The sequence below is a fragment of the Scatophagus argus genome, chromosome 7 (genome assembly GCF_020382885.2).
Source record: "Scatophagus argus isolate fScaArg1 chromosome 7, fScaArg1.pri, whole genome shotgun sequence".
NCBI classification, from domain to species: Eukaryota; Metazoa; Chordata; class Actinopteri; family Scatophagidae; genus Scatophagus; species Scatophagus argus.
In genome coordinates this window covers 4,828,886-4,848,428 of record NC_058499.1, presented here as the reverse complement: position 1 = coordinate 4,848,428, position 19,543 = coordinate 4,828,886, and the positions used below count along the sequence as shown (strand labels likewise).

The window sequence follows — 19,543 nt, the reverse complement described above, 5'->3', positions numbered from 1 at the left end:
ACTCAGATTTTACATTCAAAACACGAGATAAGCTTGTAAAACATTTTTGAACATTGAAATACAGCAAATAAATGGTTCAGCACTGTGACAGGGAGCATTTTGTGCATCACAGAGTAGGCCCGCTCATAAACTCAATATGATGTTAATTAATTTTATTAAACATCAGGTGGTGCACAGAAGCACAAGTAAAAATGCAAAAACAGAGTAACATAATAAAAGTCTTCCTCAGAGTCTGCAGGCTGAGGAAATAAATCTTAATGAGAAAACAGCCTAACTTTCACCGAATAAATAAATAAATAAAGGAACAAGTGAATTGAAGAGTAGGAGTCTGGTCAAAGTTGTCAGAGGCTGAGGAAATCCCGGCCCCGGCCCGTATGTGGTACAAGTTTAAAATCATTTCTTCTTTCTCAAAAGAAAAGTGTGGCACACGAAGCTCTGAGCCTCAGACACGACACACCTTCAGATGGATGCCAGCCAGCAGCAGAGGGAAACTAAACTTTCATTAACCGACACGCTCTCCGCCCACACGATGAACTCTGCGTTGTTGTAAACTCACTGACTTTTACTCCTAAATGTTGGACTGCACCTTTAACGTCCCTGATGCGCCTGACTCCTGGGTTTGTTCAATTAGTGTGTAGGTGGAGCAGCGGAGGAAGGCGACCGCAGAGCGGCAGCCGACAGGCGGACTCGTCGTGTTTTCTTGTTCCTGGACGCGGAGGAAAGCGGCTGAAGTCAGCGTCTCAGTTTGCAGTCAGCCGTAGGAAGTTAATCTGCGACGGTGTGCCAAGTCCCGATGGTGTTGGAGAAAGATTTCCCCATGATTGAGGTGTCGATACCTTCGATGGAGAGGGAGGTGGATGAGTCGGGAAAGTCCAAAAAGGTGAGGAAAACGTCCAGTCTGTCGCCAGTCCCGGCAGCGGAAACACACGTTTGGCCGTAAAGGTGAGCTGACGCGACGCCAGGTGAGCCGACGAGCTGCAGGAAGAGTGAAAGTGAGATGAGCCCAGACCTGCGCAGAGGTGCAAGCAAACAGCTGCTCAGATCGTACAAAGCCGTCTGAATGTCAGTGGAGGTTGTTTGTTTGTTTACCTGAGCTTTGTTTGCACTGGTTAAAGAAACATTCACATCACCGACTTTGTAAAAGTTAAAAGTTTAAAAGCTCTCCGTCACAGTAAAACTGTTTTCATGCGAAGCCGAGTCTTATTGATGCATTGACGTGGAAACGGTACGCCTGCCGTACGTTCTGTTTGCATAGTGGAGTACAAGTACTTAATAACAGCACAGTCTACCACTGAGGAGTAACGTGTATTTCTTCACGCGCACACGCCTCCACGTACTTTAAGGTCTTAGCTTGTGGTGGATGAAGTGAAAGTCCTGCTTTCAATCATAAATAATTACATAATGGAAATTAGAAAAGGCTCAAACCTAAGAGTCGTCTGTAAGCACGTTGTTAATGTTGTGTTTTAGTGTTGCAGTCAGAGCAGCTGGAGCTGATTTCACATGTTTAAGATGTTGGTTGGTTTACTTCATAATGAGCTGAAGATGTTTTAGAAGGCTGCAACAGCAGATTATTTTCATTATCTATTAATTTGACAGTTATTTTCACACTTAAACTCAAATCTTTTCGAGAAAATTTGCCAGAAATTCTCATCACAAATTCCCAGAGCCAACAGCGACGTCTTCGAAGTTGCTTCTTTTGTCCAACCAGCAGTCCAAAACTCCCACTTATACTATCAGTCGTTTATCAGAATATTTGGCAGCTAAAGTTCCATCAGTTGACTAATCAGTTGATCCACTAACCATTGCAGCTGTAATATTTTATAAGCCCATCACATGTAGGTAAAATCTTAATCTGAAAATAACCTAAAAGCTGTCAGACAAAGACAGTCGTGGAAAAAGTGGAATATCCCTTTTCTCCCTGAAACTGGAGCATAACGAAGCATAAAATGGAAGCACATGAGTGAAGTACAAGTAGCTCAACGTTGTTCTTGAGTGAATGTGATTAGTAACCTTCCACCGCTGGTCCCAACCTGAGGGAACAGAAAGCTGTAAAACACTGGTGACGTTTTACTGCAGTACATGTTCCCCCTCTCACTGTAAACACTCACGCACACAGTACCCGATGCTGGGCAGCACACACTCACGTAAAGGCTTGTTAAGACAAGGAAAAGGCTAAAATGAACACATGTGGCGTCTCAGTTTTCAGACAAACCTTGAGACGTTCAGTATCTCAACAGATTTGTGATCACCTGATTGATTATTGCGAGAGCAAGTGACGTGAGATACATCTAAAGTTCTCGCCGCTGGGTGATCAGAGTTTTGGTTCTGCTTTATGAGAATGATGAATTCATTTAACCCATAAGAACCCAGAAATATTTTTCTTAATAGAAAAATTACGGAGGATATAAAACAGATCAAATGGACCACATGTAACACATTTATGAAGTTGTTTCAGAAAAAGTGCCTCCTCGTATCTGTAATGTTACAGATATGTTTGGGTGTTTATACTGAATTTTTTCCTCATTTAAACGCGTCACGGCGGGTTCTTATGGGTTAAAATGGGTTCCCAAGCAAAGCTCTAATTTAACTTCATCATTAAGAGCCTCCAAATCCCAGATGTTACTGTAAAAAGTGTTTAAAGCAGGGGGTTTGTTGACAGTAATTAATAGTAAAAGGGATTAGTTACAGGGATTGTGTTAATGTTTTAAAATGAAGGATGAGCACCTCATCACCTGAATGCATCTTATTCATCCAGTCTCTTGGGCTGCGTTGAACTTATGAAGTTTCAGCCGTAACACACACACACACACACACACACAACATCCTGTGTGTCATTCATGTAACAAGCAGCTCGTGCTCATCCAATCACAGTGAAATCTGAAGTGATGTGCCTCCTCCTGGTGGAGAAATGACAACCTTGAACTTTTTCATCAGTCTGTAATTAAAATGTGCAGCAGTTGTAGATAAAACTTGTATGTGGGGTTCACAGAGAAATCTGAGCTTTTTCTCTTTTTTAAGTTGTATTTTATTTTTATTTTATTATAACTGAAGCTGCTGGTTCAGTACAAAAGTGTTCAAGGCTGGATGGGATGAGGCTGTTTTATGTGAGCCTGGTGGATGATAAAGGTGGTAAATTAATGTCACGGTACACGTACCCACGAAAGACGGAAAACCAATTTTAAGCCTTGTTAAGCTTTATGTCATTAGAATAATTCAAGTATGACATTGGGTTTCTGTGGAACGACGTGTTGTGAATAACGCAGCCTTTGTCCTTCTTCTGTCTTTTGTTTGCAGCTTTTCAGAGTCGAGGTTTTGTTCAACGAGAGGAAACATTTTGTGCTCAGAAGAAACAGCGAATTCCAGACTCTGCACAGAAAAGTTTGTATATTTAACTTTATGTGCTTTCTGTCCACAGTCAGTCACAGTCACTTAGGCACTTCTTGACTGTGTACTGTGTGCAGCTCTGCACGTCATGCTGTTGAACGCATCATTTTCTCCCCACATTAAATAAGGCAGTTTTAAATCACAAGACAGCTTAGCTTTGATGGTCTCAATCTGTGTTTTATTGTAGCAGTGACGTTTCAGAAAAGACAAATAAGGTCTTTTTTTGGGAACCGCCCTGTTACTTACTGATAGTTGTAAACTTGACAGTTTTTTATATTATTTAGTGTATGGTTTTACATCACAGGACAGCTGAGCTCTGCTGCTGATCGAACTCGTGATATACTCACAAAACAGGAGACCCGCTCATAGAAACCAGTGGTCACAAACCTCCCGGGTTACCTTTTAATTTCAGCCGCTTCGTGTTTGTTCTGTGAGCGGTCAGTTCATTACAGTGGATTTGAAGGTTCATTTTGTATCTCGCGGTACCCGCAGCTCAGGAAGATCATCCAGACTCCAGATTTCCCAAGCAAAAGGAACCCCCATCTGAGGACCAAACCCCTGGAGCAGAGGAGGCAGGAGCTGGAAGACTACATCCAGGTAACACACCCAGGTGTCTTCTCACAAGTGCGATTCAGCCCTCGTGTTTTGTGGTCTGTAAACTCATCAGAGTTATATTTCTCAAGAGCAGACGTTGTAGAGGAAGAGAATCACGTCCACCACAGATGGTTTTAGTGCCATCCTCCTTTTAGCACCGGCCATGCCGTGTCTCTCTTCCTGCTTCCCAGTGGACAGTGCACTTCTGCTTTTTCTAAAACTTTGGGCCCCAGGAAGGGTCCGATTATTGCAAGGCCTGAACCAGAGATTTGGGTTTGGATCTAAAGTAATCCTGCAGTTCTGAAAGAAATTTGGATGTTGAAGATTGTGCCACTTGATTATTTGATCCTATGTCAAATAATCTAATGCTTTTCACTGACGTACAGTATAATGAAAATGTGTTTTTATGTTTTGCCACGATCAGTTATTCATGGACGTCTTGCTTGACAACGACTTCACGGTCTTGCAATTAGGTGAACCACAAATACAGCTTTACAAGTTCGGTTGTTCTGTGTTGGCCAGGACATCATCTATCAAAATGAAGACGTGCCGCAGGTGCTGCTGGACTTCCTCCATGTCAAACACTTTCACACGGGCAACAAGATCAGCAGCACGGAGTAAGTCATCAGTTCGGACTCCTCCGACTGCATCCACAGACATTTAGACCTTCTGTTTTTGGCCTGGAAGGGAATTGACCCACATAAGACTTTAATAACATTTCACACAGTGATGTGCAGCAGCGGCACAGACTTTAACCCGCAGTGCAGCCAATGATCGACGCTGTGCAGACGTGTAACCGATCGTTTTTTTTGTCTTGAGAGTAACTACTATAAAAGTTACTGTGATGTACGTGGACAAGCTGTATTATCCTTTCACAAGAAACTTTATGAACACTAGGAAGTTACTTTCTGCATTGTGGACTAGCCTGTAGTCCTTAGAGAGGTTAAGTTGCAGCAAATGTGTAAGAGTTATGTGCTCTAATTTCAGATCACTTGATGAGTTGGACAGTCAGGATGACAGGTAAGATCTTTGCTCGTGTTTCACATTTTTCAGGATGTCTTTGTGGTCGTGCAGATTTCATATAAACCCTGATTCAGACCCCAAGAGGCATGAGAAGAACCGTAATGCAATCACTGCAATGAGAAGCATGTGTGTCAGAACCTGCGTGTGTTGTCTTTAATGCAAGCTGACAAAGATTTTCTGTTTTTAGCCATCACATTAAGTCTGATCGGTCATATTTCACCTTTGTTTCCTCAGTTATCAGTTACCACATCAGCGAGTGATGGGATTTTTTCAGGATCCTTATCTCTCTGACCGCACAACAGGTAGGAGAGATCAGACTGCTCCTGGACAACGTTTTGTAATGGAGCTGAATCTATCCTGAACCATCTTGACACTGAGAAACAGCTGCATTTGAATTGAAAAGCGTGTGTGCACAGTATAAAGCCTGAGCTCCGTCTTGCAGGTCTCCCAGACGTCGTTGTGGACGGGGTGCTCCAGGGTTTTTACCCCCGGGATGTTCGTGTCAGCTTCACTGCCCCGACTCTCGCCGAGTCCGACCCCACCGCCTCAATAGAGGCCTGAAATGTATAGTTTGTAGGATTTAATATTTTAAAATAGAAAAAGCAGTCCTGGAAGATGGGAAGTAGTGAGCTGCAGCCCCCTCAGCACCTCCTAAAACCAAGCATTATAAAAACCGTGAAGTGAGACAAGAGCCTAATGTTGCTCTTCAGTTCTGGAGTGTATGAGCTACACTGCAGACTGGAGTCTCCGTTCTCAGTGACTGACACATCCACTCTCGGCATCCCTTCATGCCGTGCAGTCGAGTACACAGTAAGTGAAAACATACACTTGCATGACGCAAAAGAAAACCGGCCTGAAGTAGGTCACTTTGGAGGACGTTTTTGTACAACATCAGCGGCCCAAGTGGGAATTAAACCCGAAACGCAGGCTTTGCTGTTCCGATGGTCCTCCTGTTGTGGTGCTCGGCCTCATTACAGCCCTCTGGGAATCTCATATTGAGGCCAAATATCATTTTAAAAATCTGTTTGCAGAGTCAGTCACTCAGTGTGTGTGTGTGCTGATGTATGAGGACGGGTGTTAAAGCAGCAAACTGTTTTTAATGAAAATGTGGCCACTTGCAGATGTGCCTTTTATTCAGTTTAGCAACACTGTAGCTTAGTTTGATTTTAAAATAAAGGAGCAGCGTGGGATGAGGGGGGGGGGTCAGTTTTTGTTTTTGTGTTTTTTATAAAGAAATTCTTGTTTCCAGTCTTGTCCCAGTTTGTCTCATGTATTACAGACTGAAAAGACAAAACACATACATGCGTGCCTGTGAAGACTCTTCACATGCTGGTGCTGACACAACTGTTTTGTGTAAACAGGTGTTTTTGAAGTTTGCATATACTGCAAGCACTTTTGTATCATCTTGTTTCTATTGAAATTATAATAAAGAATTAAATGCGACTCATCCAGCGTGAATTTAAATGCGAGCTGCCTCGCCACACCTCAGCCTCCAGCAAAATGGCTTACAAGCAGCAACAAGCAGCACATTCCCACATGTTTGCCTGAGGGGGATGAGGCAGCCAGAGAGCAGTTGTAAATGAATTCCTGTTTGGTTAAATTCAAAACCTGGTTGGACCTGTTCACTCACAGAGTTCAGTCACAAAATCAAACCGGTTAAGTACATTTTCTGGATGCTGTGTGGCTGAAAGCAGCTGGAGGAGCACGTGGACTCAGAATGAAAGGTCAAACAGCGAGAAGAGTTTGTTGGTGATCAAAGCAGAGACTGCTAACTTGGTTAACAACAGTAATAACATGTCACACATAGAATCTAGCCTCAAAGATTTGAATTCGTCCAGTGCCATGGAGGACCAGATTCCCCTCTGTGAGTATATTTTCAGGTTGAATGCTCGATTTGTTTTTGTGAACTGTTCCAGCACTTTAGAGTGAGATGTGCTCACTTTTTAATATTTGGTATGGATAAGCTCTAAACTTGCTGAATCCTGCCTTTCCCATAATGCAATGTAGTTTTGGGTTTTGATAATTTTTTTTTATCTTTCCTGAAAGTCTTTCATATTCCATACCTCCAGTTTGTAATACATACTTTCTGTGACAGCATATCTAATCACCATCCTCAGGCCTTTTAGACCTGAGAAATCTCCCTTCAGGGCCACTAAAGATGTTATATGACATAATACATTAAACTCTGGGTTAAAATGGGTTAGGTATTAATTCTTCATGAGGGATGAACTGATTATGTTGATGTGTGAAATCAGTGAAGAGCCAACAAGAACATTGTTGGACACGGAGAGTCTGTAAATTTAATAACATAAACACATAAACAGTTTTTTGTCAAAGCCTCCAAAATTGCAAGTCCCTCAAGCTGTTTTTTTGTTTTCATGTAAAGACTTTTTACCCTCGAAGGGGGCAGCCGTGGCCTACAGGTTGGGTCACCGGTTTGATTCCCCCACGGGACGGGCAGGAAAAATTTGGGTGTGGTGGAGTGATTAATGCGAAAAATGTCCCCACCCCTCCATTAGCCGGCTGATGTGCCCTTGAGCAAGGCACTTAACCCCCCAATATGCTCCCCAGGCGCTTGATGCTGCCCACTGCTCCTGTGTGTGTTTCACTGCATGTAATTTGCCGGGTGTTGCATGTGTGTGTTTAACTAAGGATGGGCCAAATGCAGAAGACGAATTCAGTGTGTGTATGTAAAAATATATATACTGTCAATAAAGCTGATTCTTCTTTCGCTCTGCTCTCTTAAGTGAATGTATCCTGTTGCGGCGCATGCGCAGAGCCGTAGGCGGAAGTCGCCGGTGCTGCTGCCGTGTGCCTATGGTCTCAGTCTGCCGTCTTTCCCAATCATTGCTCCTTCAATGACCCGCTCTGACTTCTCCCTTAACCGGCAGTGCTCAGCAAGCTAAATGCTCTCTCTGTGATTTAGGAGGAAACAGGACCCTCTTCCTGGCTAAGAAACTTGAAGCCTGCACATTATTGGTACGTGTCTCTCAGAATTGTGCAGCTTTGACTGCTTCTGTTTTAACAACGGCTTTAATTCAAATGTTTACGGAAAGTCTCTGGCTGCCTCGCTCTTCCGTAAATTAGATTGCTTGCTAAGCCGGGCTAGAAGCTACTTGCTGCTGTCAGATTAGCTTTGCTAAACTGTAGCCAAACATAGCGTACACTCCCGTGTGCTGGTGCTAGCGTGTTAGCTAACAAATTGTGTGTGTCCACGTTAGCAGTAACTCAAACCCTGCATACTGTACCATAAAGTACACGGCAGAGTTGCAGCCTAAAGGGCAAAGCCACTTGCTCTGTTTTTCCCAGTACTCCTGGGTCAACACATGAGAATGTAAAGAATAAGTTTAGAAGCTGCATTGTCATCCAGGTGTGAAAGTCGAGCTCATCCTGTGAGTAAGAGGCAAGTCTAGTGAAATACCTGCAAGGAGGGTTAATATGCTGATATGCACACTTCACATTGTGCACATACAGGAAATCTCGATCATACATTCTCTGCATCTCATTCTTTTATTTTGGTAATTATGTACACTATGGTTCGTTTGATTTCATAGCCACTTCCTCCTAGAGTTGCAGTTTGCCGATTAATCGATCAATTTTTCAAAGGGGAATCTGCATATATTTTGATAATCAATTGTCATTTTCACATTCATATTTCATGTTTGTTTCGAGTTCTCAAATGTGAAGATTTTCCTGTGTTTTTTTGTTTTTTTTCTGACATTTGAATAATTTGAATAATTGTTAGATTTATAGGATGAAGTGTATCAGAATCCTTGTATTAAAGCAGGGTTGCATCTAAAGATTAATCTGCCACTATTTTCCCAATATCAATTCCTCTTTTGAACTAAAACATCATAAAACTGGAAACACATATCACATGAACCTGTCTGACTGACTGGCAGTAAAAACTCTAGTTACTTTGATGTAGGACCAAGAAATGCACATATTCACATTTGAGAACTGTCAAATGTTTGGCATTTTCTTTCAAAAATGCTTAATTAATAATTAGAATAGTTTCTGATCAATTTTCATTTTAGCTATTAATCAACTCAGAATCAATTTCAGCTCTAATTCAACCCCATGTAATTCAGTGTTTAATCACGTTTGAACGCTAATGTTTGATATGAGAGAGGGAACTGACTGGTTCCCTTTGTTGCAGGAGTGTGTTGGAGCATCATGTGGAGGAAGGCTTCAGCAGCAGCAGCCGTGCTGGCATTAGCTGTTGGCTATTTCTACCACGGCAGCCCGGACCTGCCAGAGCAGATTCTGCAGTATATCAGCCTGCCAAACTTTCAGCCGTCCTCTCACAGCCAGAACAGCCAAAACGGCCTGGAGCAGGTGATCTCCACTGCCTGGGAGACTCTGATAACCCTGCCAACCAGGCAGTGGAGCAAAGTGGCAGTAGGGTGAGTTAGATTGTTGAATTGTGCCACTGTACGCTGGCATGTTGAAGAAGGAGCGATGCCGACGTCCCAGTGAATTGAGCCTTTAGGCTGCTTTAGAATGACATCAGGGATGAGGGAACAACAGCTGGATCAGTGTTTTTAAAAAGGAGGAAGGTGATGATTGGCTGCACCTGAAAGACTGCCTACCAGAGAGATGGACAGGTTGTTCTACCAAGGAGAGAAGGGAAGGGGGAACTAATGTAGGAACGGTTCCTATCTGATCTTTAGAGTCACAGTGAAATGACAGTAACAATGTAAGCTAAGCAGAGTGTGTGAGTGTGGCACATTAGGAGAGGGGTATGGAGCTGTACAGGACCGTCTCACCCCTCCTATACATACAGTTCACATTAACAAAGAGATAATGGGACAATTAATGCTCAGGATAAGAACATAGATAATATATTTTTTTTATATTTTATTATTTCACTGTACCTTTTAAAACAAGCAAACCTGGTGGCATTTTAAAGAAATTGTATCTGCACAAAACAGTGACATTCTTCAAGAAACAAGTTTAATTGATTGTCTTACCGTCACCACACTAATTTGATTCTTGGCACTTTAAAAACAGCTGCCCATCTCCCTTGGTCTGATCAGGAACAGGCCTTAAGTGTATAGTATATCCTCACGATTATTTGTTATTAAAGTCTAAATTAGGAAAAAGACTTGGCTCCTCTGACTGGCTCCTCTCTTGTTCAGGGTGAATGCCTGTGTTGACGTGGTCGTCTCAGGAGTGGGACTGCTGCAGGCTCTGGCTGTGGATCCTGGCACCGGCATGGATCACGAAGTCCTGCACTCCAAAGAGGACTTGAGGGAAGCCTTCATCCATTACATGGGGCGTGGGGCAGCTGCCGAACGTTTCTTTAGCGACAAGGAGGTCTTTCAGAGGATTGCACGTGCAGCAGCAGAGTACCCCAGTGCAAAGGCAAGGCCACCTGACTCCCCAAACTGTCTCAGCAGACGCCTGCTTGATTTTTGATATTTTAAATTATCTTCTTCCTGCTGAACTTTGCTTTTGTCTTCTTCCAGCTGTATGTGGGAGGGAATGCTGCCCTCATTGGCCAGAAGCTTGCAACCTACCCTGATCTGATGGTACAACAGTGCGCTTATTCTTATAAACCCTTAATTATCCAAATTAAACAAGCTCTTAAAGATAGTCTGGGCCATTTAAGTGCACATCGATATTTCAAGCTGTCAAATATAAGTAAACTATACAGACAAAATATTGGGACACACCTCTTAATTATTGAGTTCAAGTGTGGTATGGGGCTGTTTTGAGGACATATCTGCCAGATCTGTTCAGGATCAAACAGTGAAGGCTGACTATAAATATCGTTATACTACAGGTCTTGTTATGCGGGCCAGTCGGTCCTAAGCTGCATGAGATGCTGGATGAGCAGATAGTCGTTCCCCCAGAATCCCTCCAAGAGATGGATGAATTTCACCTCATCCTGGAGTATAAAGCGGGTAAAGAGAAGAGCAGGCTACAGCTTCTGCAGTATCTGTTATACTGTTACACAAGATTCCTTCATTCGGTTAAGATGCGTAATACAGCAGCCGTGTTTGGTCTTCTTCTGTGCATTTAGGTGAACAGTGGGGATCAACTCAGGCACCCCAAGCCAACCGCTTCATCTTCTCTCACGATGTGTCTAATGGAGAGATGAGCTCCCTGGAGACATTTGTGGCGAGTCTGGACGAGTTTCAGCCGGATCTGGTCGTCCTGTCAGGGCTCCACATGATGGAGGGTCAGGGCAGAGAGCTGTGGGAAGAGCGACTGAAAGAGGTCAGTGGCTAAAAGTTGCCCTTCACAGTTTCCCCAGCTGTTTCTGTTCATTAACAGAGATGGTGTTTTTATGTGTTTTGCCCATTTCATGCAAATCATACGTTATATAATAATCTGATGTTTCTGCCTGCAGTCCAGTGAAGTGATATTAAACTTTAATCACATTATCACAGCAAAAAATGTCTGCATTTAGCCTGTTGATGTGTGGTCAGTGAAAAGTAAAGGTGATTACCTGTCTTTTATACTAATGAAATTGAGTTTAAAAAAAGCTAACTTTCATTAATTGAAAAGCTTGGTTTGTGTGTACTGTATTCAGGAACAAAAACTCTGGTGATGTACTTAAAATTGAAACTACTTCATTAAAGTTGCATGGACATGGAAGACTCAAAGTATAAAGCTAAAGCAGGGGTGAATTGTTCATCACAAAACACCTCCTGATGCCCAGGAGTGCATAGTCACATGGCAGTGACTCAAACTACGTACATTTAGGAGTAGTTTATCTAATATCTCATACTTTCTTCCTCCCTGAAGGCTGTGTCTGCCATTTCTGCCATTCGTAAAGATATTCCCATCCACCTGGAGCTGGCAAGCATGACCGACAAAGACTACATGAACAGCATCATGCAGGAGGTACATGTCAGTTGTGTCTAAGAGTCTCTGAAGAAGCTAACGTCACAAAGTCCCTGACAGAGAATAGAGGAGTGTGCTCAAAATCCACAAATCCCTAAGGAGTTCCGCATATTTAATTAAAGTTTTTCCTCTGTTTCCTGTTAGCAGGTTATGCCCATTGTCAGCTCTATTGGGCTGAATGAGCAGGAGCTGCTCTTCCTCTCCCAGGCCGGTCAGGGGCCTCACGCTGAGTTGGCTGCCTGGGATGGTATTCCAGACGTGGGCCGGGTAAGCGACATCCTCCTCTGGATCCTGGAACAGCATGGCCGCAGCGACCCCTCGTCAGAAGCAGACCTGACTCGCATTCACTTCCACACACTGGCCTACCACATCCTGGTGACGGTGGATGGCTACTGGGGGAACCAGGCGGCAGCAGTGATGGCTGGAGCGCGAGTGGCCAGCAGTCAGGCCTGTGGCCTCCGGTCTGTTGACATTAGCAAAGTGGAGCTCAAAGCCCCACTTGAGTTTCACAGCTCACACACTGAGCCACGAGAGAAGCTTTTCCTGAACCCAGCGGAGCCTGTTACTGTGTGGCACAGAGGAAATGTCACCTTTCACATGACACCAGTGCTGGTCTGCAAACAGCCACTTCGGACAGTAGGGCTCGGAGATGCCATCTCAGCAGAGGGACTAGTGTACTCAGAGTTAAAGACCCAGCAGCCCTTCTGAGGTTTGCTGGAATCTGACACTCCATTTGTCTGGAAAACATTGACAGGAAGTGCTGAACAGACCCCGTGAAGTTTCAAACACAAAGCTGTGGCTGTCGGGTTGGATTCTTGTTTCTAAACTTGGCCTGACCTCCGAGTCCTGAACCAGGTTCTGTGTCGTCCTTCCCTGAGGAAAATCCTGCCTGATGACTCCTCCAGCCTGCTCTGTTCTCCCTCCTCTAATCCCCCAGCAGACACAGAAACTGATGCAGAACTTTTCCAGAAGTGGGTCTGACCGGTCTGTGACGTGGCCTGACTATATGCACCGAGCCATCAAAGCCATCTTCACAAACTCCACGGAGTTTTGTTGGTTCACCTAATTTACTTTGACCTGCATACCTTCAGTATGCTGTGCCTTGAGAAAAGAAAAGTTATTATTAAATATTTTATTGATATTTCAGAGCCAAACAAACTTAAAATGAAGCATCACATCAGTTACCTTTCTGAGATATACACACATAAAGACGATTGAGTCTGACTGGAAATGGAAGACCTTCTTACCATATTGTAGAAACTAAGTGGTATTCATGATGTTCTTTGTTTCCTCAACTTTTGGTGCATTCATGTCACATAGTTACTCAGTCACTTGAAAGCTCATTCAGACACCCACTGGTGTCTGACTTCTTGTAACTGTTATCTAGATATACTTGACCTTTTTGTCGTTTGTCCCGTGACGATAAAAGTTCTAGAGTGTGACAAAGTTTGTGTTTTCTAAGCTTTTTGCCTCAACACTCCCTCTGTAAAGTCGTTTAGAGTTTGGAAACTGCATAGTGCAAATAGCAGATATTATAGAGTCGTTATAATCTTGCTCTATGTTGTAAATTCCTGATGCAACGTCCGTATAAATTACGAATTACAAATGCAAACGTGGTTTTGAAGGGGATCCTTTGTTATGCAGTAAAGCTCAGTTTACAGTCAGATTATCAGGGTCACTGTACTTATTTGTTTATTGTTATAGCTTTGCATCACTTATAAAATGTGATCATGCAACATCATTGACTAAAAAAACCTTAATAACTGGCCAGTGTATCATACTGCAAAGAAAGCTTCAGATTCCAGCATACAGATAAATTGTGCTTTTTCATGGGTCGTTGTTTTTCAGAACTTACTTGAGAGCACCTGCATCGTGTCAGAAGGACAGTGTCTAGCTGTCAGAACAGTCTATTTGTATACCTCACATGGCCACCGAAGGCATGCAATAATGGAGTCTTAATGCAGACATACAAAATAAAAGCATGTATGTCGTCTTGTTTAGCAGAATTAATTCTTTGCACTAGTAGGAAGTGGCAGGTGTGCCTGCAAAGGTGAATGTAACCTTAACTCCGATTCCCACCCTTTATTTTTTAGCAAGTACAATCTATTCAACTTTAATCATTTCGTTGTTTGTGTCTCATGTTTTTAACATTTGTAACTGTCAACAGTAAGTTTCATCTACATGGAGTTTGTCATTAAAATATGTATGGAGAAAAGTACTTGGCTCTATTGTGTTGCTGCAGATTTTTTTGCATATTTCTTAAAGTTAAAAGAATGTAAAATTAGTGCTGAAATGATTAATTGAATGTGCGATTTGTCAACTGACTTATATAAAGCAGCTTTTTTAAATTGTAAAGGAAAAATGGTAGACAAGACACTACAAAATATCTGTTATGCTCTTTTGAGTGTTAAGTCTCCTCAGTGTATACCCAGTATGAATAGGCTGCCAGTCTTGTATCATCTTCTACAATGGCACATACATAAAAGCATGTCTCTGAAATAGATTTTAGCATTGTTTTTATTAAATATCTGCCTACTGTGCGTGTTAGGAATATTAGCACGTGGGAACATCCTGTATGTACTTTATTTTTACTATATAATCAGATAAAAAAAAAATGTCACGCGTCTGCTTCTGATTGGCTGCAATGCTCCGCTACGTGAACCAATGAGAGCCCCGTGCGTCTATGCGCCGTGCGGATGCCCGGCCCCTGTGTCGTGGAGGCAGCTCAGCCTGGAGCCTGGACCGGCCGCCACGGCAGTCTCCACCCCGGATACCACACTCCAACCCCCCGGCTTATATAAAGGTAGCAAGATTAGTAGGCCGTCCCCGGGCTACCGATTTTTCTTGTTGATGGTTAGACTCTGCGAGAGGAGGATGAAGTTCCTTGTAGCTGTCACAGTCATCGTGGGATCGCTGATTTTTTTGGCTTTCCCCAATGGCTCATCTGCGGACGAGAAGAAGAAGGGCCCCAAAGTGACGGCGAAGGTACGCGGTAGCACGCTAGCTAACTCGCTAGTGGATCCTGTCTGAAAATCAGAGCTCTTCCTCTGTGCTAACCGCTAGCTCCAAGGCTGTAAAGCCACGTCACACCAAATTAGCCTCTACATGGTAATCCTGTGCTAAATCCCAGCATCGGGGGGCTTGTTAGCTGGGAAGCTAACGATAGCTAGCAGGTGGCTAACGTTAGTTGTATGTGCAGTTATTGTGGATATTAATTTGAGCACGTAAGCGGTTTAACCGCTACACGCTGCTAGACAGCCAGCTGAATGAAATTCCTTTGCTCTTGGCTAATCCCAGTGGTGATAGCATAGCAGTCGTAGCTAGTACGTCGGCCTTAACCTTAACGGATTATTTTCAAATATAGGTTAGCTATTATCAACTGTCCCTCTTGCTTGTTAGTCTTAAATCAATGAGGTGTCCTTTTTTTAGGTAACCACGTTGGCTGCAGCTCTGTGAAGCTCAGGAGATGTGATCATGTCTCGCCTTGTTATGTCTGGGTGCAGCAGTTTGTCCACGTCTACAGTTACAAGGAAGCGTTGAACCGGCCACTAACTGACCTATAGGCTCTTAGTTTCTAATACTCCTCAATAGAAAACTCACTCTACACTTGCAACAATTATCGCCTGGAATTTGTATTGTAAAATGAGTTATGTTGCCTGAAATTTTATCATAATGACAGAGGGGCGCTGAAGAGAAAATAAGAGAAAAGATTCACCCGTTGAAATGTCCCATGCCTGTCAACCCGTCCATCTTTATTCAAAATATCATCCTCATCATGGGAGATATCGAAGTGTAAAATAACTTCACTGCTTGGCTTCTGTTGCAGGTGTACTTTGACATGAGAATTGGAGATGAAGACGTTGGAAGAATCGTCATCGGGTTGTTTGGGAAAACTGTTCCCAAAACAGTCGACAACTTTGTGGCTCTGGCGACAGGAGAGGTGAGAACATGAAAGCCCTGTTGTTTGTCATACAGTTAATACTGTGCACCCAAAGACGCCAGATTTATGGCAGACTGCAAATTACACGGGCAGGAAAAACATTAATTGAGACGACATACGGTAGACATACATGTAGGTTTATTACGGCCCCTAAGGGCGCCAGAGTCGGAGGCCTCAGTGAGTGTTGAAGGTGAAATGAGCCACGCCGTGTTCATTTAACATCCTCGTGTACAATCCCAAAACACGGTGTCCTTTCACCTGGTCGAAAACGTCAAATAGTGGCAGCTGACATTCTCTTCATTTTTTTCCAGTGTTGGTTATTTTTGTTTGTTCTAATTAAACAGAAAGGATTCGGGTACAAGGGCAGCAAATTCCACAGAGTCATCAAGGAGTTCATGATCCAGGGTGGAGACTTCACCAGGGGAGACGGCACTGGAGGTAAGACTGACACGGTCACCTGCAGAAAGACATGCCCTCTGGGACACAAGTTTGTCTCTGCAGGAACAAACCTGCTCATTACTGACTGTGACTCCGCATCGGTTCTCTCTTGAACATTGAATGATTTAAGGGGTGTTTCGGGCTTGTGTTCTTCGGGTTTTACTTCAGCTCTGCAAGCTGTCAAGCTGTCTATTTTTGCTTTTTTTCTGATTTTGATTCCAAGCATTTGCAACAATCCTCTGAGTGTTTTATAACTTAATGACCTGAGGCTTTACTTCTTGGTTTTATTAATGTTTTACCCAAGGCACCGAAAAGAAACGTTGCACGTGTCATTGTGCCTCTTGGCAGATAAACTCATTCAGAGTGACTCGCAGCACTGTGCAGTATTCATGAAGATAAACACTGGGCAGCAGTCATATGAGATGTAAAGCCTGCTACAGAGAGGGAATATCTGTGGAAATAACAGCAGTTGATGCCTAACACCAACAATCATCAGATGTAGGCGGTACAAATAATATATTTTTTTCTCTAAATGAAGGCAAGAGCATCTATGGAGACCGTTTCCCTGACGAGAACTTCAAGCTGAAGCACTACAGCCCTGGCTGGCTCAGCATGGCAAACGCTGGCAAAGACACCAACGGCTCTCAGTTTTTCATCACCACCGTTCAGACTCCATGGCTGGACGGCAAACACGTCGTCTTTGGGAAGGTTCTGGAGGGGATGGTGAGTGTCAGGCCCGGCAGTGATCACATGCTTGGGTCGCTGTCTCGGTCACATCTGGGGAAGTTAAAACAGCTGCATGTGGGTGACTGAACATCATATCTAAAGTGAGCTATCGTGTGATATACAAATCCTGTTCAGTTCAGGTTCCCCACCAGTAGATACAGTATCTGCTGAAATGCCAAACAGCATTTCAGACTAAAATAGGTACTAGTTACCTGCTCTGTGCCCCCCCTCAGCCATTTGGCCACTTTTCTAAATGCATCCGCATCTAAATGCATATTAACATCCTGCTTTTGTTTTGATGTTGGGAGCCAACGGTGCAAAATGGCTCAGAAATGAATCAGGAATATAACGGTCATCAGAATGATCACACTGAAGCCGAGCTGTGTGCAGAGGAGTGGAGATCTAAATGTGCCTCCCAAACACTTCAACAGAATGGCTGAGGTTGGCTCCAATGATGCTTCCACATCAATGCTGTGATAATAATAAAAATAATAATCTAACATTATAATGTATAATAAACACTGATTAACGTGTTCTGTATAACCAGTGCTTTTACTTCTGATGTTTTAAGTACATTTTACTGATGACACCTTCTCAAGAATCAGCTTTTATTGGCAGCATAAACTGTATATTTTTACATACACACACTGAATTCGTCTTCTGCATTTGACCCATCCTTAGCTGAACACACACATGCAACACTCGGCAAATTACAGGCAGTGAAACACACACAGGAGCAGTGGGCAGCATCAAGCACCCAGGGAGCAAATTGGGGGTTAAGTGCCTTGCTCAAGGGCACATCAGCCGGCTAAAGCAGGGGGGGAGCATTTATCGCATTAAATGGCATCACATTCTGTAACTTTACCTAAAATTAAGGATCTGAACAGCAGAGTTTGACAAAGATGATGTGGATTCTGCAGCCAGCCACTATATCAAAATCAGACTATTTCATTTTAATTTTCTACAAATTGGTTAAGGAGATAAAAGTCCCATAAAACAATCATGACAAGATTATTTAATTGTTGCTAGAGGTGAACATTTGTCTTGTTTGTTGTTTTAGGAAGAAGCTGTTATAATTCACAATTTCTGAAATGAGACTTTGAAGACCCTGAACCCTCTTGATGTCCTGTTTTCAATCTTATAGGAGGTGGTGAAGAAGATCGAGAGCACAAAGACAGACGGCCGCGACAAGCCTCTCAAGGACGTCACAATCCACGATTGTGGCAAAATCGAAGTAGAGAAGCCATTTGCAGTTGCCAAGGAGTAGAGTGCTGCTGCGGGCAGAACAGGGGGAAAAAGGACTGGGGGCTGTTGAGGTTTGGGTGGGTGGGGGGTATCATGCAGGCGACCATGTTTTTATCACTAACGGCCCTGTGGTCCTGGAGAAGGGGCTTCGGGTCATTCAGTGGCGGTGGCTGCCGTCTCAAAGCACCAGAAGAGTATTACCATCGAGTAATCATGACCATGACGACACTCTGGGTCCATTTACCAACGAGCATTCCAAGGTGCACTTAACTTGACGTTGTGGTTTTTTTGGTTTTTTTTTGTTTTGTTTTTTTTTTTGATTTTTTTTTTTGTAAAAAAAAAAAAAGAAGAAAGAAATCTGAAATAAAGGTTTCAAGTTTTGTTAAATTGTTTGATTGAAGTACACCTATGTGCCACAATCATGATGCAAAATCAAGGTTTGAATCTTAAGAGCTTCTTCTGACTTAACCTCTTTTTACTGTGAAAGAGTTTCAGCTGTTGTAATTATTAATGCTTGGTATATGTACTAATGATGTTGGACCAAAATCCTGACTCACAGTCTCCGTTCCAGTTCACCCCAAAGGTGTTGGATGGGGTTGAGGTCAGGGCTCTGTGTGGGCCAGTCAAGTTCTTCCACACCAAACTCATCCAACCATGTCTTTATGGAGCTTTGCTTTGTGCACTGGGACACAGTCATGCTGGAATAGAAAAGGGCCTTCAACAAACTGTTGCCACAAAGTTGGAAGCATAGCATTGTCCAAAATGTCTTGGTGTGCTGAAGCATTGAGATTTCCCTTCACTGGAAGTCGGGGGCCGAGCCCAAACCCTGAACAACAGCTCCATACCACACCTGAATTCAGTAATAGAGAGGTGTGTCGCAATACTTTTATTCATAAAGTATATATACATGCACACAGTTTCTGACACTTCTTCTTGTGACTACTGTGTGTACTCCTAACTCACATCATTGTCCTCTCTTGAACACCTCTGGAAACCTAACGTTATGGTAAGTTTAAACCAGTTTTCCCCACCTTACAGTGACAAGAAGATAGACAGGTCGGCTGACAAAAGTGAACTTTATTTTGCACTAATTTCAAATCAATTTCAAATTTTCAAATCTTATGATCTGATTTGAGAGGTAAAAATACGACTGTGAGCACTTAAACCCAAATGGTCTTAAAAACTGTTGTGAAGACAAACGACCTGCCAGCTGTGTCCAGATGAAGGTAACTTATTTGGGAAACAAAATATTAAAACGCGCCACACTGAAGATGTTGCATTTCATGCAACTGTTTAATTCTTACAAGTCATGCATATCGTCATGATTGATCAAAGAGT

At 43.1% G+C, this 19,543-nt stretch overlaps 3 protein-coding genes and 1 long non-coding RNA gene across 5 annotated transcripts; 3 read left to right on the top strand and 1 right to left on the bottom strand.

Moving 5' to 3' along the window:
- Window positions 1-137: 137 nt before the first annotated feature.
- On the bottom strand, window positions 138-1,391 carry LOC124062392. The gene is made up of 2 exons (XR_006843909.1): window positions 1,090-1,391; window positions 138-975 (listed from the first exon to the last, which is right to left on the bottom strand). It is a non-coding gene; the product is annotated as an uncharacterized LOC124062392 (long non-coding RNA).
- snx22 (sorting nexin 22) lies at window positions 392-6,444 on the top strand. The gene is made up of 7 exons (XM_046395133.1): window positions 392-880; window positions 3,295-3,378; window positions 3,877-3,981; window positions 4,501-4,595; window positions 4,966-4,998; window positions 5,236-5,303; window positions 5,444-6,444. The coding sequence occupies exons 1-7, from the start codon at window positions 794-796 to the stop codon at window positions 5,560-5,562; spliced, it is 591 nt and encodes a 196-aa protein (XP_046251089.1). The 5' UTR covers window positions 392-793; the 3' UTR covers window positions 5,563-6,444.
- Window positions 6,445-7,770: 1,326 nt separating this feature from the next.
- Window positions 7,771-14,074, top strand: adpgk (ADP-dependent glucokinase). 2 transcript variants are annotated; one of them, XM_046394445.1, is made up of 8 exons: window positions 7,771-7,980; window positions 9,161-9,407; window positions 10,143-10,368; window positions 10,473-10,535; window positions 10,790-10,910; window positions 11,030-11,226; window positions 11,758-11,856; window positions 12,004-14,074. In XM_046394445.1, exons 2-8 carry the CDS (start codon window positions 9,178-9,180, stop codon window positions 12,562-12,564), a joined length of 1,497 nt encoding a protein of 498 aa, XP_046250401.1. In that variant the 5' UTR covers window positions 7,771-7,980; window positions 9,161-9,177; the 3' UTR covers window positions 12,565-14,074. The 2 variants fall into 2 exon arrangements, with proteins under 2 accessions (XP_046250401.1, XP_046250400.1); XM_046394444.1 differs by having other exon boundaries at window positions 12,001-14,074.
- Window positions 14,075-14,579: 505 nt separating this feature from the next.
- Window positions 14,580-18,841, top strand: ppib (peptidylprolyl isomerase B (cyclophilin B)). Its single transcript, XM_046394446.1, has 5 exons — window positions 14,580-14,841; window positions 15,683-15,796; window positions 16,141-16,234; window positions 16,773-16,957; window positions 18,105-18,841. The coding sequence occupies exons 1-5, from the start codon at window positions 14,707-14,709 to the stop codon at window positions 18,225-18,227; spliced, it is 651 nt and encodes a 216-aa protein (XP_046250402.1). The 5' UTR covers window positions 14,580-14,706; the 3' UTR covers window positions 18,228-18,841.
- The last annotated feature ends 702 nt before the right edge of the window (window positions 18,842-19,543 follow it).

Excerpts from the sequence above, each read along its gene's own strand:
- ppib (XM_046394446.1), top strand. The coding sequence starts at position 14,707 with ATGGTTAGACTCTGCGAGAGGAGGATGAAGTTCCTTGTAGCTGTCACA. Across the intron at positions 16,235-16,772 it reads CAGGGGAGACGGCACTGGAG|GCAAGAGCATCTATGGAGAC; the intron begins GTAAGACTGACA and ends CTCTAAATGAAG. Across the intron at positions 16,958-18,104 it reads GGAAGGTTCTGGAGGGGATG|GAGGTGGTGAAGAAGATCGA; the intron begins GTGAGTGTCAGG and ends TCAATCTTATAG.
- snx22 (XM_046395133.1), top strand. The coding sequence starts at position 794 with ATGGTGTTGGAGAAAGATTTCCCCATGATTGAGGTGTCGATACCTTCG. Across the intron at positions 881-3,294 it reads AGTCGGGAAAGTCCAAAAAG|CTTTTCAGAGTCGAGGTTTT; the intron begins GTGAGGAAAACG and ends TTTTGTTTGCAG. Across the intron at positions 4,596-4,965 it reads AACAAGATCAGCAGCACGGA|ATCACTTGATGAGTTGGACA; the intron begins GTAAGTCATCAG and ends CTCTAATTTCAG.
- adpgk (XM_046394444.1), top strand. The coding sequence starts at position 9,178 with ATGTGGAGGAAGGCTTCAGCAGCAGCAGCCGTGCTGGCATTAGCTGTT. Across the intron at positions 10,911-11,029 it reads CATCCTGGAGTATAAAGCGG|GTGAACAGTGGGGATCAACT; the intron begins GTAAAGAGAAGA and ends CTGTGCATTTAG. Across the intron at positions 11,857-12,000 it reads TGAACAGCATCATGCAGGAG|CAGGTTATGCCCATTGTCAG; the intron begins GTACATGTCAGT and ends GTTTCCTGTTAG.